The sequence below is a fragment of the Tiliqua scincoides genome, chromosome 5, assembly GCF_035046505.1.
Source record: "Tiliqua scincoides isolate rTilSci1 chromosome 5, rTilSci1.hap2, whole genome shotgun sequence".
NCBI lineage: Eukaryota > Metazoa > Chordata > Lepidosauria > Squamata > Scincidae > Tiliqua > Tiliqua scincoides.
In genome coordinates, this window is record NC_089825.1 from 56,023,925 (window position 1) to 56,040,258 (window position 16,334).

At 42.5% G+C, this 16,334-nt stretch overlaps 2 protein-coding genes across 3 annotated transcripts in view; one reads left to right on the forward strand and one right to left on the reverse strand.

Annotated features, from left to right (window-relative positions):
• The window catches only part of NT5C3A (5'-nucleotidase, cytosolic IIIA), a 37,444-nt gene extending 32,574 nt beyond the window's left edge, over positions 1–4,870 (reverse strand). Inside the window, exon 1 of the mRNA XM_066631046.1 lies at positions 4,725–4,870. Coding sequence (XP_066487143.1) covers positions 4,725–4,862 — 138 coding nt within the window. The 5' untranslated portion in view covers positions 4,863–4,870. The remainder of the gene's footprint in view (positions 1–4,724) is intronic.
• A 725-nt stretch (positions 4,871–5,595) lies between these two features.
• BBS9 (Bardet-Biedl syndrome 9) overlaps positions 5,596–16,334 on the forward strand; it is a 281,323-nt gene continuing 270,584 nt past the window's right edge. Inside the window, exons 1-5 of one of the 2 annotated variants that reach the window (XM_066627037.1) lie at positions 5,596–6,081; positions 8,874–8,997; positions 9,173–9,323; positions 12,174–12,238; positions 13,499–13,612. In XM_066627037.1, coding sequence (XP_066483134.1) covers positions 8,886–8,997; positions 9,173–9,323; positions 12,174–12,238; positions 13,499–13,612 — 442 coding nt within the window. In that variant the 5' untranslated portion in view covers positions 5,596–6,081; positions 8,874–8,885. The remainder of the gene's footprint in view (positions 6,082–8,873; positions 8,998–9,172; positions 9,324–12,173; positions 12,239–13,498; positions 13,613–16,334) is intronic. The other variant, XM_066627038.1, reaches the window with a different exon arrangement.

The window sequence follows — 16,334 nt, forward strand, 5'->3', positions numbered from 1 at the left end:
AAGTTGTTTCAACAATAGTAAAAGTTGCAATATCTGGTATCTTTGGAACTGAGGAGTTGCTGAATATTGTAATATTTTCCAGATATTAGAACTTTACACCTAACTAGATTAATAACTCTCCCCCAAAATTCACCACAATAACACCAAACAAAATTACTATTCACCACTCTCTTCAGCTTTCAATTTATCTTGGTTGACCCTTCCATGATGAACTCCTGTGGCCACTTGGAGAGGTGCACAGGAATTTTGAACTCCCATGGCTGCTCAGAACTGCTGTTGGGTACTGTTGCTAACAGAATAGAAAAACGTATTGGCCTTTTAGCCATTTTTGGTTAAATTAATAGAGCTTTCTGAATCATCAAGTTCCAGATATCACAACTTTACTGCACTCACATTTTCAGAGTAAGAAACAGAAATATATGTAATTTTCATCCCACTTTTCAACTTCAAAACTCTCAAGGAGGCTTATAGAAATAGAATCACAAAACAAAATAGCTGTCTGATTTCTCCCTCTGCTGCAGTCAAGTGGAACAGCTGCAGAGAGACAGTTCCAGGAAAGGAGGAGCCAACTGGTCTCAACGGAAGGGATCTTGATCTTTGTCCTGTTCATACACTTCAGATCCAAGTACTAAGACTAAGCTGTTTAGTTTTTTTTTGAAAACCAAAACTACAAAAACTAAGAAATAGAACTAGCCTGAAAACTTTTCTTAATTAACTATCAGAGACAGTGTTAAGATGCCTGCATAACACTTTTTGACAATGTTTCTGTGTAAAAATTGCTCACTGGAAGCATGGTAGTCATGGCTGTCTTGTCCTCCCATGGTGCCACCATGACAGGGCTCCATGACCAGGGTAAGCTTGAGAACTGCTGCCTTTGGGCCAAATTCTATCCAATTTTCCAGCACTGGTGCAGCAGTGCCAATGGGGCATGCGCTGCATCCTGCGGAGGGGGGGCAATCATGGAAACCTCCTCCAGGTAAGGGACCATTTGTTCCCTTTCTTCAAGGCTGCATTGCAGCTGCATTGAAAAGTTGGATAGCATTGGGCCCTTAGTGTCTTAACCCTGCAATTATGTATATGAAATATTCATATTCTTCTCCACCCTGGCAATCACCCCAGCAATCTCCCTTGTGTCTATTGTTTGATTGTGAGCCCTTCAGGGCTGGGACCTGTCTTCTCTTCTACTGTAATGAGCCATGCATTTTGACAATGCTATATGAATTACTAGATGACAATTGAGAAACATTTTTCATCTGACATTTGGTGCGTACATTGAGCATCGAAGTTATGCTATTTCTGTGATTTGTTACTCAACCCTATATGCTTTATGTGCTTGATTTTACTGCATGAGGAAAGTGAAACAAAAACAATGCGATTTTCTTATAAGAATATTGGAACTTAAGCCTGAAGTGCCAATTAAAGCATCATCTACTTCATCAAATTTGGACAGCAAAGTCCTTGAGGTCATCTGGAATGACAGTTAAGCTTCTCATGATTATAGTGTAATTCCAGAGTGACAGAAACATCTAAAAGCAGAGGAGCCACAACCCTCAAAGCTATTAACTTACGGTTCAGTCAGTTATTTCTCCAAACCAAAACATCTGTTTGGAGAATGTCTTCAGTGAATCCAAGAACAGTCACATATATGCAACTCCTTAGCCTAGGCTATTCTACTGATGTTTGTGTGTAAGCCCTACCAATATCAGTAGGACTTCTTCCCAACAACAATTGCACAGAACTACAGTTGTTTCCTAAAATTAAAATTTTAACACATAATTTTTCCTCTGTGATAATATCTGTACCATGAAAAACACAGCATTTCTCCAAATTAACAGTTTCCTAGAGGTCTGTCTTCCTTCCTTTGCCAAGCATCCAGTGACCAGAGAGAAAGGTATGGGACACAGGCATATTAGCAGGACTGAAGTTAGTACTGAGTGACAGGAGGAACTTTGGAGAACAATTGTTCCACTGCTGCCTAGCAACAAGAAACTGAAACAGATTCCAAACATGTAATAGGACCCGTCCTCTGATGAGGAAGGAGTGTTCTGCTGCTAGAGAAACAGAAGCAGCAGAGACACACTCAGAAGCTAGACTCAAAATCTACCTGCTGCTAACCTTTGACTAAACCTTAAAGAAGTGGACCTGCTACCAGTTTCACCATTTAGCAGCTGAAATGCGTAATGAATAGTTTTGTTCATCCTTAGCACATCCTCATCTTTATTTCTACACGTACCCAGGTCCAAGCCCTTTGGAAAGCTGGGTGTATGATCTTAAGTGTTGCCCCTGCACCTCCCTCCACTAAAAAAATAAATAAAAAAAATCCTAGATGCACAAAATGTGCCCTGGCACAGAATCCCCCCCAGTCCTCCCCTTTACTGGTGGCAAGGACAGTTGCCACTCCTCACCTGGGCCCCCACCATCTTTGCTTCATCTGCTGCCACCTCCTCTTTACATCTCTCCTCATTTCCTTTTAGCTGGTCCTTGCCCTCTGCTCTTCTCTAACTGCAGGAGCTAAGCTGACTAGCTTTTCGGGGCCAGGCAAAGAAAGGTCATGATGGCAAGCAAGAAAGGAAAGGGTGGGGGAGATTGATGGGCCATCCCCAGAAGTGCTGTGTGATTTATGAGACCCATCAGTCCCATTTCTACATACAAAGGATGACAATTGGGATTTTGCAATACTTAATCTCTGGTTAGGTACTTCTCTTGAGTACAGAAATACACTATCCATACCACTATCTCCTCCTGCTAGGAGGCACCACCTAAAGTGGTGGCTCTCTTTATTTAGCAAGAGGAGACTAAGTACCCCATTTATCCCAGCATTCTGCATTTTCCAATAAGAGTTTGCTGCTTTCTCTTCTGCATCCTCCCCCTTTTTGAATGGATTGTGAGCCCTCTGGGACAGAGAACCACCCCAAAAGTTCACAACAAAAAGTTCACAAAGCATTTATATAGCAAAATAAAGTAGTATTAACATAGTAAAGTCAACTTTATGAATAATAACACAATACTTCATCATTAAGAATGTGGTGAAAAAGACTTTTTAATCACATGATTGTTAAGTATTAAGTAATACCTAATCCCCATTAAGTGATGGAACATTTGCTAAGGAAAACCAAGAGTAAATTTTTTTCATCTTTTCAATTTGTTTATGGGTGAACTACAGCCTCACATTCACAGAAACTGGAGAAGTATCAATTCTTCATCAAATTAATCCAGGACAAAATGTATGGTTTCTGTCCCAAAATCTTGTCATAGGAGACAGAAGAGTCTCGTCTGCACACAAACACCCAATGTAATTAGTGCTGGGCTCAAATACATATTCACAAAGGTGTAAGGGCCAAATCCTAACCAAGTTTCCAGCACTGGTACAGCCATGCCCACAGAACATATGCTATATCCTGTAGTAAGGATGAAGTCATGCAGGCCTCCTCCAGGTAAGGGAAGGTTTGTTCCCTTTTCTCAGGGCTGCATTGTGGATGCACTGGCACTGGAAACTTGGATAAGACTGGGCCCACAATTACATGCACTACTTTGGATTGCACAAGCCACCTTTCAAAAAGGACTCACTCAAAGAGAACACAGTACTGCAGCTAGGCAATCTAGCTGTGTTTACAAGCGAATCCAGTTTTGTTCCTGGGACTGACTTCCAAATAAATGCGTGTACGCTTGCACCCTTCTGTGTTTGCCTCTACCCCCCAATACCCATGGGAGAAGATGCTTAGATCAGCAATTTTCAACCTTTTTTTTCATCTCATGGCACACTGACAAGGCACTAAAACTGTCAAGGTACACCATCAGTTTTTTTGACAATTGAAAAGGCACACCAAACTGCTGGTGGGGGGCTCACATGCCCCTATGGCCTTACTAATAAATGACCCATCCCCCAAACTCCCATGGCACACCTGAGGACCATTCATGGCACACCAATGTGCTGTGGCACACTGGTTGAAAATCTCCGGCTTAGACAGTCCCATTGATTTCAGTGGGACTTATTCTCAAACAGGTGCGTGCAAGGGACTGCAGCTGGCTCCTAAGCGTGTTTACCTTATTCAACCCTCTTGAAGCCCATGGGATGAAGTCCTACGTAAAACTGCTCACAGGGCTGCAGGCTTCTTGGGCTGATTGCATGCAGTGCTGGAGAATAATAAAGCCCCACAGAATCCGTCAGGACTAAACTTTTTAGTGCGCAATCCTAGGCACGTCTACTCAGAAGTAAGTCCCATGTAAGTAAGAAAGGGCGCAATCTTAACCCACTTTCCAGCACTGAGGTAGTGCAACTCCAAGGTAAGGGAACAAACATTGCCTTACCTTGAGGAGAGCTCTGTGACTGCCCCCCAACTATAGGTTGCAACATGTGCCTCACTGGCACAGCTATGCCAGTGTTGGAAAGTTGGTTAGGGCTGCACCTTAAGTCGCATGAAGTAAGTCCCATGGCACTTACTCCCAAGAAAGTGTGGATAGGACTGCAGCCCTAGTGGGTACTAAGCTCTCTCCAGGGCAGTAGGCTGCAGTCTTATGCACACTTACCAGAGAGTAAGCCCCATTGACTATAGTGGGGCTTACTTCTGAGTAGACATGCACAGGATTGGGCTCTAAGGCTGCAGCCCTATGCACACTTACTGGAGAGTAGGCCCCATTGACCACAGTGGGGCTTACTTCTGAGTAGACGCGCACAGAGCGGGCTGGGCAACACGTGCTGGGGAAGGGCGCGCGGCGGAGCTCACCATCTCGATGATCTTGGTCTTCCTGCCCGTCTTCTTCTTAATGGTGAAGATGTACTGGGCCAGGACGACCCCTCCGACCAGGGCGCACACACTGGCGCTGGCCACCGCTCCCATCTTGACCACGGCGCTCTTGTCCATGGCGGCAGCCGCGAACGGAGCTGTGGGTGGGGGCGCGAGGAGGCTGACCGAGGCCCGCGCGCTGCCTTCCCCCTCAGGGTGGCCCTCTCAGGTCAAGGAGCCTCCACGCTAGGGGGCGGAAGCGCCGTACCGCGGAGTCCCCTCCCTCACCGCAGCGAGCGACAGTTGAGCCCACAAAAGCTCACTTGACAGTTGGGAACGAGTATCACTAGGAAAGAGGGGAAACGGGGGGGGGTAGCCGGGTGGAAGAAACCACTGCGGTAAGGGGGGTTTCCTCGCCCTCTTGCTTGCTTTTCTCGCTTCCAAGGCAGCTTCCTTAAATTTGGAACGAAATGACTCATTTGCTCCTCCATCTTGTGGCAAACGCGTCTTAATGACCGAAAGAGGAAGGGAAAGAACAAACCTTCTGAGGGACTGAAAGGCGGGGAGCCCCTTCTCCGCCGCCGCACAATGGTACAGCCCAACCGGCGGAAAGGCCACCTAGGCTTACTTTCGCGACGGAGACTACATCTCCCAGCATGCTCCGCGCTCCTCGGGAACGCCACTGAGTTTCAACCACTGTACAAGCCCCGCTGCTTCCCTCCGCGACGGAGACTACATCTCCCAGCATGCTCCGCGCGTCCCTTGAACGCCGCTAAGTTTCAACCGCGGTACTAGTCCCCGCTAGCATTTGCCTTCTTCGCTGGGAGCTTGAGAGCGGGAGGGGGAGGAGCCGACGTTGGTTGTGAAGGCTCTATGACAACGGAAACCAAAATGGCGGCTGAGAGGGGAGGGTAGAGGGTGGCTGCTGAGGCTGTTGCCCCCTGGTACCAACATGCACCCCTCCCCCTCTCCTCTCCCCCCTTCCTCAGCCTCTGAGTGGAGAAGTGCGCTCTGAGGCGCCTCCTGGCCTCTGCTGGGTCGTTGCCTCTCCCATGGACTCCCCTGGCATCCTCCTGCCCCAGAGCTAGTGCCTAGGGAGGGTGCCAGCCTGTGGCCTGCTCCTCCCGTGGTGGCCCCTGCTCTGCAGCCACTGGACCCTTGCAGTCTATGGAGTCGACAGGAGCCTGGAGAGGATGAGCCCCTCTCCTTAAGGCACATCACACTCAACGCTCCTCCCTCACGCACCACACACTCCAAGCTCCACAGGGTGAGCTGCTGCTAGTGGTGCTACTTTGGTGTCACTTGTGTAAAGGGGAAGGTGCAGGTGGAAGGCTGCGTTTTTGGGCAGGTAAGTCAGGTAAGTAGATCAAACAAGGTCCTACAATGTGTTTGTGAACTTGTGATGCATGGCTTAAAGCCATTTCTGCCCAACGTTGCGCATACTTAACAGGGATAAATTGTGTGCACCTGTGCGCTGGGCAGACATGGGCTTGTTGTTGTTCAGTTGTGTCCGACTCTTTGTGACCCCATGGACCACAGCACGCCAGCCCCCCCCCCCCCCCCCGTCTACCACTAACTTCCGGAGTTTGTCCAAAAGAAATGGGTTAATTAATTATACAATGTATTTATGCAACAGGGACCAAGTCTGTTTACCTGTGGGCTGGGCAGGAATGGGTTAATTGAAGCCATTTCTGCCCAACATTGTGTATACGCAACAGGGACCAAATGTGTACATCCCTGGGCTGCATGGAATTGGGTTACAGACCTGAGAAAAATGTAAATTATGTTTTTAAACTCATCTAGCCACAAAAGCATTAGTATGTTTGTAAAAAGATTGGCTTTGTGTCATGCAAAGTGGATGGCTCTGTGACACTTCCATTCTGACTCTAGGCATGTTTATTCAGTCAGTAAATACCACTGACTTCAATGAAATTACACCCAGGTTCCACCATTGAATTTGATCCTGCATATACTTTCTCAAAAGCAAGTCCCTGTGTTCTTATTGAGACTTTTAGGTAATGGTGCATAGGATTGTCCCTTTAGAGTTGTAACTCTACACACAATTACCTGAATAAATCCCGCTAAAGTTGGTGGAACTTCTGAGTTTAAAAATTCAAAGGATCGATCAGCATGCATAGACTGTCCTCATCTATGCTCTTGTCCTGTATCTATGCCCAAAATGGCTCTTGTGTATGTAAGATGATATACTGGGGTGTGCGTGCACATACATTTCTTACGTCACTAGGATCTGTAGAAAACTCAGTAATGTTTAATAACTGTTTGTTGTGGGTGGGTACTGATATTTCATACAGAATAATGTTTAGTACTGGAAGGAATGTGTGTAGTGATTTTTCAAAAGTGCCAGCTGACTACTGGTGCAAATCTACGTCCAGAAGGCATGTGCATTCTTTGTATTATGGACAGTATCTAAAGAAATACACTGTGATTTGTATGGTTGGATGTTAGTGCAACAGATATTAGGATAATTTTTTTCTTAAAGTGCACTTTCATATATAAGAAAAAAGTGTTAACAAAGTAAGTAGAATTTATTTTTTATTTGGTGAGTGTGTTTAAAATGTTTGCATTAAGGTACCTATCTTAGTATTACTAGGCCAAGAAGGATTATTTCCTCCCAAGCCTCTTCTCCCTCTGTTCTAATTAACTGCAGGCAGGTATTAGAGCTACCTATTTGTGTCCTGCTGGATTGAGGTCCTTAACTTGTGTCATAAGGGCAACTGCAAAGCGATTATGGTAGAGAACTAGATGCTAATAAGTTTATGGCCGTACTTTATTTCTCCAAATTATGCAGATCCTGAATTCTACTGTGGAAGGTCCCTCAACCTTCAGGAATAGCTTTTAAGGCTTTCTAGTGGGAAGGGGAGAGTCAGGAAAGCACCATTGTATATGGAACTCTACACACATCTCTTTAGATCCTTACTTTATGGAATAACAAAAGAAAAAGACAGTCCCTCAGGCCATTTTTGAAGGAAGTTGGAATTGGACAAGATTGGTCTTAGTCCTTTTGCAGGAGGGAAAATGCATGATCTGCACAACTGCAATTGGTCCATTTCACTGGTGTCACAGCGCCCATCTCTTGTACTGATCATGCAAGTGTTAATGTCTTTGTTAAAAAATGAGAGGCATGCAGAATAAAGCAGTTGCATAGCTAAGGGGGGGGGTCAGAGGACCCTGGGTGGCAGTCTTCCAGAGGCAGCAATTCTATCCCCGCTGCAATGATCTAGTGATCCAGTTGCCACGGTCCTGCCCCCCTATCTTGCAGGCAAGCCACAGCTGTTCAGAGTGAAGCTGGCTGATGCCAAAGAAGGACCAGCTTTGCTCTGACCAACTGCACCAAGAATGGCTGTGGGGGTAGGCAGGAAAACTTGTCCACTCCTGCAGCCTTTCTCAGTGCGGTCAAGTGGTTGGTTGGAGCAAAGCCAGCCACTTATTCAGTAGTGGCAAACTTTGCTTCGACCATGGCAGAAGTAATTGTGGTGTTGTCATCACATCACTGCAGTTACTTCTGTGTCAGAGGGGTCAGCAGTCTGACCAGTGTGTCCCGGGGTGGTGCTCTGGTCAACTAAACAGTTGTTGCATTTTATAGTGTATGTCAGCATTTGTTTGGTGTGTGGAGCTGTTTCATTTATGAATAAATATGATGTACTGTGGTCATGATCCAGAGGATGGATCCACATCAGGATGGATAAAAATTTGCACATCCACTCAAAAGAGTTCTTTCCAACAGCAACCTCAAGAATGCATTGCAAAGTGCATTTGAAGTTCACCTGAATTTTAGAAAGCAGCTCGTGATATGGAATTGGTGTGGTGCTGTTGGTGACATCCACTGGGCTCATGAAGTTAGTCATGCTGAATTGCAATCTGTAGCTTTTTTAACCCTTTCAATACAATAACAGCTGTGTTTTCCTGTTGAATCACAGAACTACATCCCATAATGTTTTTGTTTAGTGGGCACAGAGTCAGGTGATCCAGATTGGCAGTTGATAGGGCTGTAGTTTAAAGAAAAATGATAGCCATTTATACAAACGCTGGTACAGTATTTAAAATGAGAAAAATAACTGCTATGATGGTGAACTTAACTTACTCAGAGAGAAAGAGTAAGTATGTTTAAGTATGTTTTTTTCTCATTAGGCTTGAAACAGAATGTCTTTATTTAAAGCCCGTGACTGGTGGTCTGCAATAGTTGGCACCAAAGAAGAATTTGATCAAGGATGCTTATGTGTGGCAAATGTTGATAATAGCAGCAGTGGACAAGGTAAGTGAAAATCACTAGTTTTGGAGACTGGTTGTGTGATTATTATTCAAAAAGGTATTGCTTGAAGTTGCGTGTATTGAATATGTAGGATTGTGCCTTTAGAGCTCCATCTTGCACAGTGATAGCAATGCAGCATGAGCTTAATTTTGATTCCTTGTTAATGTTTGTTTTTCAGATAAAATAATTGTGGGCAGCTACATGGGATTTCTTAGAATCTATAATCCCCATCCTATAAAACCTGGAGAAACTATGCAAGCTGAAGATTTGCTCTTAGAAGTGCAATTATGCGAACCAATACTACAGGTGGCAGTAGGAAAATTTGTTTCGTAAGTAAACAATCAGTGTTGTTTGCTAATGATCTTACTAATTGGGAGACATAGGCTGAGTAAGGTTATCATTGAAGCCAACATGCTTCCCTAAGGAGTAACTAGATATGTTTTATGAAGTGTCTTGGGCTTACATTGTAGCAATTATATTGGAATCAAACTAGGAATTTTGGCATTTTCATTTCTTGAAGTCATATGTATTATAAAATTCGTCATTTAAAAATGAGATCTTGTTTGCTCTGGTCCAATGGTTCACAAACTCTTGAAAACCAAGGTAAGTTGTTGCAGGGGAGAGGCAAAGGCAGCTACATAATCCCCAGGATCAAGCCACTGCCAGGGTCAAGGGTTTTTTTTTACACTTACCTAAAACAGCACCAGGAGTGAGTTCCAAGACATTTGGAAGCTTTGGAGCCATGAAGAAGGCTCTGTTGGGCTCCTTGCATCCTCCGGAGGCCGGCACTGGCTTTAGATACGTGTAAAGAAAGCCCCTTGTCCTTGGGATCGTGTCACTGTCTTTGCCCCTTTAAGGGCAGAGACAGGGCTTCCCAGGATGGGAACCCACCAGATTGAGAACCCTTGCTCTGGTCAATTTGAATGTTTTTCTAGTCTGTGGTTTGGAGGATTGGAACATACTATGGGCACACTCACTCTGTCCTTCTCTTGCATGCTGATTGCTGTTTCCATTTGCTGCTTTCCTTTAATCATAGTTTGCTGTGACATGCAAATTGACAATTAGTATTAAAGCTCAGCAAAATTTTGTCATCTTTAGTGCAAAATAGAAAGAAACCTGAAATAGTTATCAAAACAGTACCACTCTTTCTTCTTTTTTTCTGGCTCACACCTGTTGCTACTTCTCTTAGAAGCTGCTTTGGTACTTTTTATTCCTTGTTGGCTCTGTTAGCCAGTCAGAGATGATATAGCCAATGTAATGATGACCCAAAGTCAAATCAAGCATATAAACTATAACTTCTGTCCTCGGTTTAAATGGGTAACCATTTTTACCCTGTTTTGTAGACCTCTTGAACTGTTACTGAGAAGGGAGAAGGGGTATGTTTGCAAGGGGATAATTTTTTTTGCAAAATGTAGACCTCTTTCCTGTTCCAACTCACCTATTGTTAGTGCTTAGCTCAACATTGGAACTTTGGAAGCTGTTTGAGCCAGACCATCTAGCTCAGTTTTGTTGACACTGCGTGGCCCTTGTTCTTCAGGGTTTTAGACAGGCACCTTTCCCTGCTGTACCTGGAGATGCCAGAGACTGAACTGGGATCTTCTGCATGCAAAAGATGTGCTCTGCCACTGAGCCACAGCTTCTCCCTTTAACATTGCTTGCCTACTACAAACTACGATTTCAAATCATAATTTGGAGTTTAGCAATATCTTTTTCATCCACTTGACTTGCATCACTTTGCTCTTTCAGTCATTTCCAATTATAACCACATTTCAATTTGGTTTGTCCATGTGCTTTCCTTCTTTGTCTGATTTCTTCCAACCTTCTATAATGTTTGTATGTCTGTTTTTCTTTTATTTCTGTCAATTTATGTTTATCATGCATTCACATATGTTGTATTGTTAGTTATGTACATTTTTCACTGGCCAAAATAAGTTTGCCAGCTACATAAGGCTATGCTTTGACATTCATCCATGTTTGAGTTTCATCCATGCTCTGATCCCTAACTAGATGATAGTGCAAGGTATTGTTGTATCAACCATAGTTTGCTCAGTTCAGATGTAATGGCATGCTATGATTAAAGGAAATCAGAAAATGGAGAAGCGGATCAGCATATGAAAGGTAACTATAAAAGCCTCTGAACTAGTTTTTGGAGGTCAGTTTAAATGTTAATATGGTTTTTAAGTACTTTTCTACTGAAGTAACTATATTAATGTAAACTGATTTGCAAATTGTTTCTTAACAAAGAATATTTTCAGTGCTCTTAGTTCATAGGAATGTGTAAGAATAGAGATGTTCTAGCAACTGTAGAGGTGCTCATGTAGGTATCCTTTGTCTCCATGTAATAATAGAATTAAATTGCATACATACAGATCCAACCTTGTTATACATGGATTTTTTTATGCACAGATTTGACTCAACACAAATGGCCACTGCCAATGAGAAGGAATATGCAGATTCCTGGAGAAGGGAAAAAAATCCATCCCTTTAAAATCACAGTGTTAAAAACTGTTTTTCTTACTGTTGTAGAGAGACAGTCATGCAAGCGATCATTCCATTTTTCAGCTGAGCCAAGCAAATGCAGGGGGTCCTTTGCATTTATAATTGCTGACTGCCTCTCTACAAAAGTAAGAAAAACTGTTTTTAAATCACAATTGTAAAGGGACGCACTTTTTCATTTTTTAAAACTGCTTTTTAACATATTTTATGGTTTTAGCAGGGAGTCTCAGAATCAAACCTATGCAGATGTCAAGGCATGACCTTATTCCATTACGAGCAACAGAGGGGCAAGAACCCTGGAAGTGGGTTTTAAAATCTATTTTTCCACTGTTTTTAATCCACATATTTTTTTTATACACTAGGAGTTCCAGAACAGAATCCCAATGGATAACCAGGGTCAACCTGTATACAGAACGTTAGGGGAGCTTGTTTGCTTAAAAGATTTGCAAAGACAGATATCCTTTAACCACTAATATGGACTTGAGAGGCATTAAACACACAAGTATAAATGTAATGTCAAATATATTGACTCTGAAAGTACAATATGTTACATGTCACTGGTTTTTAATAGTCTTGAGCTCAGCAATCTTAATCAAAATTTAGTATAATCACTGGGATCATCAGTCTCAAATTAATGTATTTTTCTTGAAAATTCACTTGCTTTCTCTTCCCTTTCCCGGCAGTGGTACAGAACTGCTTCATCTGGCTGTATTGCACTGCAAAAAACTGTGTGTATATGCTGTCTCAGGTAAGCAAACAAACAATATATTTAGGCTGCAGCTGCAACCTCTCTGTCCTATTCTCTCCCACCTAATTAAAATATAATGCTCTTCTCTTACTTCATATGTAGTAAATCAATTTACACATTACGTAATAAAAGTAAATAATTTTAGGCTTGTTCCTTGCCTTTCTGGAGAATTACTCTGATTTTTGTCCCTGTATTACAGAAAAGTGGCTATTGGATGAGTCAAATAAATAAATGGTACTACTTCTAGAAAAGTACTTCTCTTACCGAAAATGTGCATAAGAAAATGGGGGTTTCCAATTAATGTTCATTTACCACAGGCAAAGCTTTCAATAGAGCACTCATATTTATGGTGCCTGTGAAAGTGTAATATACTAATGTAGTTCATGAATGCATGGTAAGAGCCTAGTGGAAGTTAAACTCTGGATTGGAATATCATGAAGCTCAGTTTCTAACCAGTCTGCTATTAAGACAGCTGTAATTATATTATGACTGGAATAATTGATAATTGTATATTTAAAATATTTTCGGAGTGCTGTGGACTAAAAGTGGTGGAAAATAGTTTGACCTCTCCCAAAAAAGTCTTGTGATATGTAGAAAGATAAGACAATATTCCTATCTGAAACAGGGTCAGAGGGTAGCAGTGAAAGGTGCAAAAGCAAGGATATGACCAAAATTGATCTGGATCAAGTTCACAGATAGATTAGAGGTTTCCAAACTGGGGCGTGGTGATGCCCAGTCAGGGAAACCCTGTTGCTACCCCCTTAAGGGGTGGGGCAGTGGCGATAGGATCTTCACAATCGTATCCATGGCCCCCTCTGCAGGACTCGCTGTACCTCAAAAATGCAATTGCAACCCACTTCCAGTTCCAAGGCAAACCGGAAGTGAGTCACAGTTACGTTTTTGAGCATTTCCAGGGCTTGATGAGAGCTCCCATAAGCATTTCCGAGAGCTTCCTTAAGATTGAAATGTTCATTTTGTGTTTTGTGAAGAAAATGTGATATTGCACCTTTAAAAAAAATTAATAAATGTATAAAAATTTGGTTTAAAGTTTCCAGCCAGTCTGCTAGGAAGTCAGCTGTAATTATATTATGACGTCATTTTTCTTGCATTATCTCCTTCTTTCATATAGTGTATAATTCAGTGGAATTCTGATCTTAATGATAATTTTCAAGTGCATTCTAACTACAGCCATATTTTTTATACTGCATTTTTCACAATAACAGGAAGATATTGCAAACATTTTTTCTTTCTATTTCATAGGAACATTGGGAAACATTGAACATGGCAACCAATATCAGCTCAAACTTATGTATGAGCACAATCTTCAGCGAACGGCTTGCAATATGACTTATGGGCCATTTGGAGGTATCAAAGGTAAATTCAAAATTAGTCTTAGCTTATTTTATCCATAGAACATGTTTAGGATTGATTTGTTTTTCTTGATTTGGTAACTTTAATCCCTAACTTCTGATAAATTAGTGGGAAGAAATATGGGATAAAAAGTAGGAGGAAAACTGGTGTGTAAGATGCAGATTCTTCCTGTTTTTGACTTATGGCATAGGACCTATTGCTATCCAGTGCCCTGCCTTTTCCTTCCCAAACGTAAATGGAGCTTACCGTTCCACGGGGGAGGCTGTAATTGTCATCATATTCTCCCCTCAGGTACGCTCCATCTCACCCCTTCTGTTTTCTGCTGCCCCAGCAGGATCTGCACCAGGATTTCCTGGCAGACGCAGTGGGATGGAGCAAACATGGGGGGGAGAATAGCAGTGGCAATGGCAGCTTCCCCAGCAGAATGGTAAGCTCTGGTTGCACCAGGGAGGCTGTTATCTGTAGTAGACAAGCAGGGAAGAGCTCTGACATAAGGAAATCTAGTGGCAACAGAGTTAAATTGAGGACAGTTCTCTGGTAACAGATGGTGGTGAACAAATTGCAGGGGGTGTGGGTGCTGGAATGTTTAGGATCTTCTGTAGTATAGTGTGAATAGACATGTTCAGTTAAATAAATCTTCAGTAAAACAGATTCATGTTCGTATTCAATCATGGTATTATTGGGTGTGTATGTGTTCAGTTTGGATAAAAGCCCAAATGAAACTTTGATATAAATACGTATTTCATTTTACAATGTGTATGATAGTATTTTCCATTCACAAATGAGATTTGGGTGAAAGTATGTGCATCTTGGATATCGTTTAAAAGACACATACTGCACTTCTCATGCCATTTATTCATGAGTGTTCTCGTTGATGTTTTTCTTGGTAGTGGTAGAATAAAGAGCAAGTCAGCTTGTTTGCCTCCTGAATATGTGAAGTATTATGTTTTGTCATATATTCCTAAAAAACTTAGGAGCCAAAGGACATTTTTAAAAAGAAAGAAAATCACCCGCTTTGGATTGATCCCATTCCCCAAATAGAGTCTCATAATTGTTTGAGGATTGGTTTGTGATTCTTGATTTGATAACTTTAATCCTCAATTTCTGATAAGTCAGTGGGAGGAAAAATGTTTAAGTTGAATTTTATGAAAATGCAAGAATATTTGCCTGCCAGACTTTTTTGGCCACAGATCGACCCTTTGATTTTAACTGAACTGCAGGTTATTTGCTGAACTCACAATGTTGTGCAACATGTACAGTATTACTCTTTTTATTTATGCATATATGCAACCAAACCCCTGTGTGCTGGGGATAAGAATAGGCCCTCGGTTTGGCTGTACTTGTTGTAAGAGGCGACTAAACAGCCACCAGGTAGATGGGACTCATTAACCTGGGAAGGCAGCTCATCTGAGAGAAGGAAAACTCTGATCCCAAACCTTCACTGCCTTGTGGCTACATCCAGTTATGGAAAAGGCTTCAGGAGTCAACCTTGAGGCAAAATCCGGAGCCAGAGTCCCTGAAGCAGTTCATGGCTGAACACAGTCACGTTCTGGCAACTCCTGCGACCCCACTGGAACCAACCGTATTGGCTTCTGTCTTTTTTGGACCATTTCAGTGACGTGGAGAAGGGGGATTTGCTGCATGGGAAACAGTCTATCCTCCATATCTACTTTACCCAGGCTTTGCGCACTGGAGAGGACACTGTGTTCCAGAACCACTATTCAGAGGACGATACCATAGTCTTCTAAGACTGAAGGATGCCAACAAATATGCAACCACCAGAGGGCTCCCATGTACTGTATTCTTTGAACAGTCATTGAAATCAAACTAAAGATGGGTGAAAACATTTTGTTGCTTTTCCCTAGAATAGAAAGAGAATATTCCCAGAAAGAGCATTTTTCTTTGTGAACAGTGTCAACATTGCCCATATCAAAGAGATGGACATTCTGACATCCTTATTTATTATTGTATCAAAAAATTGTTTGCAATTAAAATTTAGGTTGTGTCACCAGATCACGTCATAAAAAGTGAGAAGATGCAGGAATGCTCAGAGTATACACCTTTGTATACAACTGTGTACACTACACTGTGTAGTGCAGTAGTTGTTCATCAAGTTACATCTTGTAAAAACATTTTTAAAAATTTGAGTATGATTAAAGCACCTTATCGTATGCTGACAATACAGCAAGTCCTCAGTTAGGTTGATACTTCTTGGAAACTGCAACTTTAAGCAAGATGACATAGCAAAATCAATTTTACCATAGTCCAATGATATATATCAGGGGTGCCGAAACCCTGATCCAGGGGCCACTTGCGGCCCTTGGGGGCTCCCAATCAGGCCCTCAGGAAGCCTCCAGTTTCCAATGAACCTCTGGCTCTCCAGAGACTTGCTAGAGCCCATGCTGGCCCAATGCAACTGCTATCAGCATGAGGATGACTGTTCAACTTCTCACCTGAGCTGTGGGATGAGGGCTTCCTCCACTACTTGCTGTTTCACTTCTGTGATGCAGCAGTGGCAGTGATGGAAAGGCTGGCCTTGCTTAGTGCAAGGCCTTTTATAGGCCTTGAGCTACTGCAAGACCTTCATTCATTCATATAAGTTCCATCTCTAATTAATTCATTTATGTAAATTTATTCAAACTTTAAATGTAAATTAATTCTTTTTCCCCCCGGCCCTCTGTCATAGTGTCAGAGAGATGATGTGGCCCTCCTGCCAAAGTGTTTG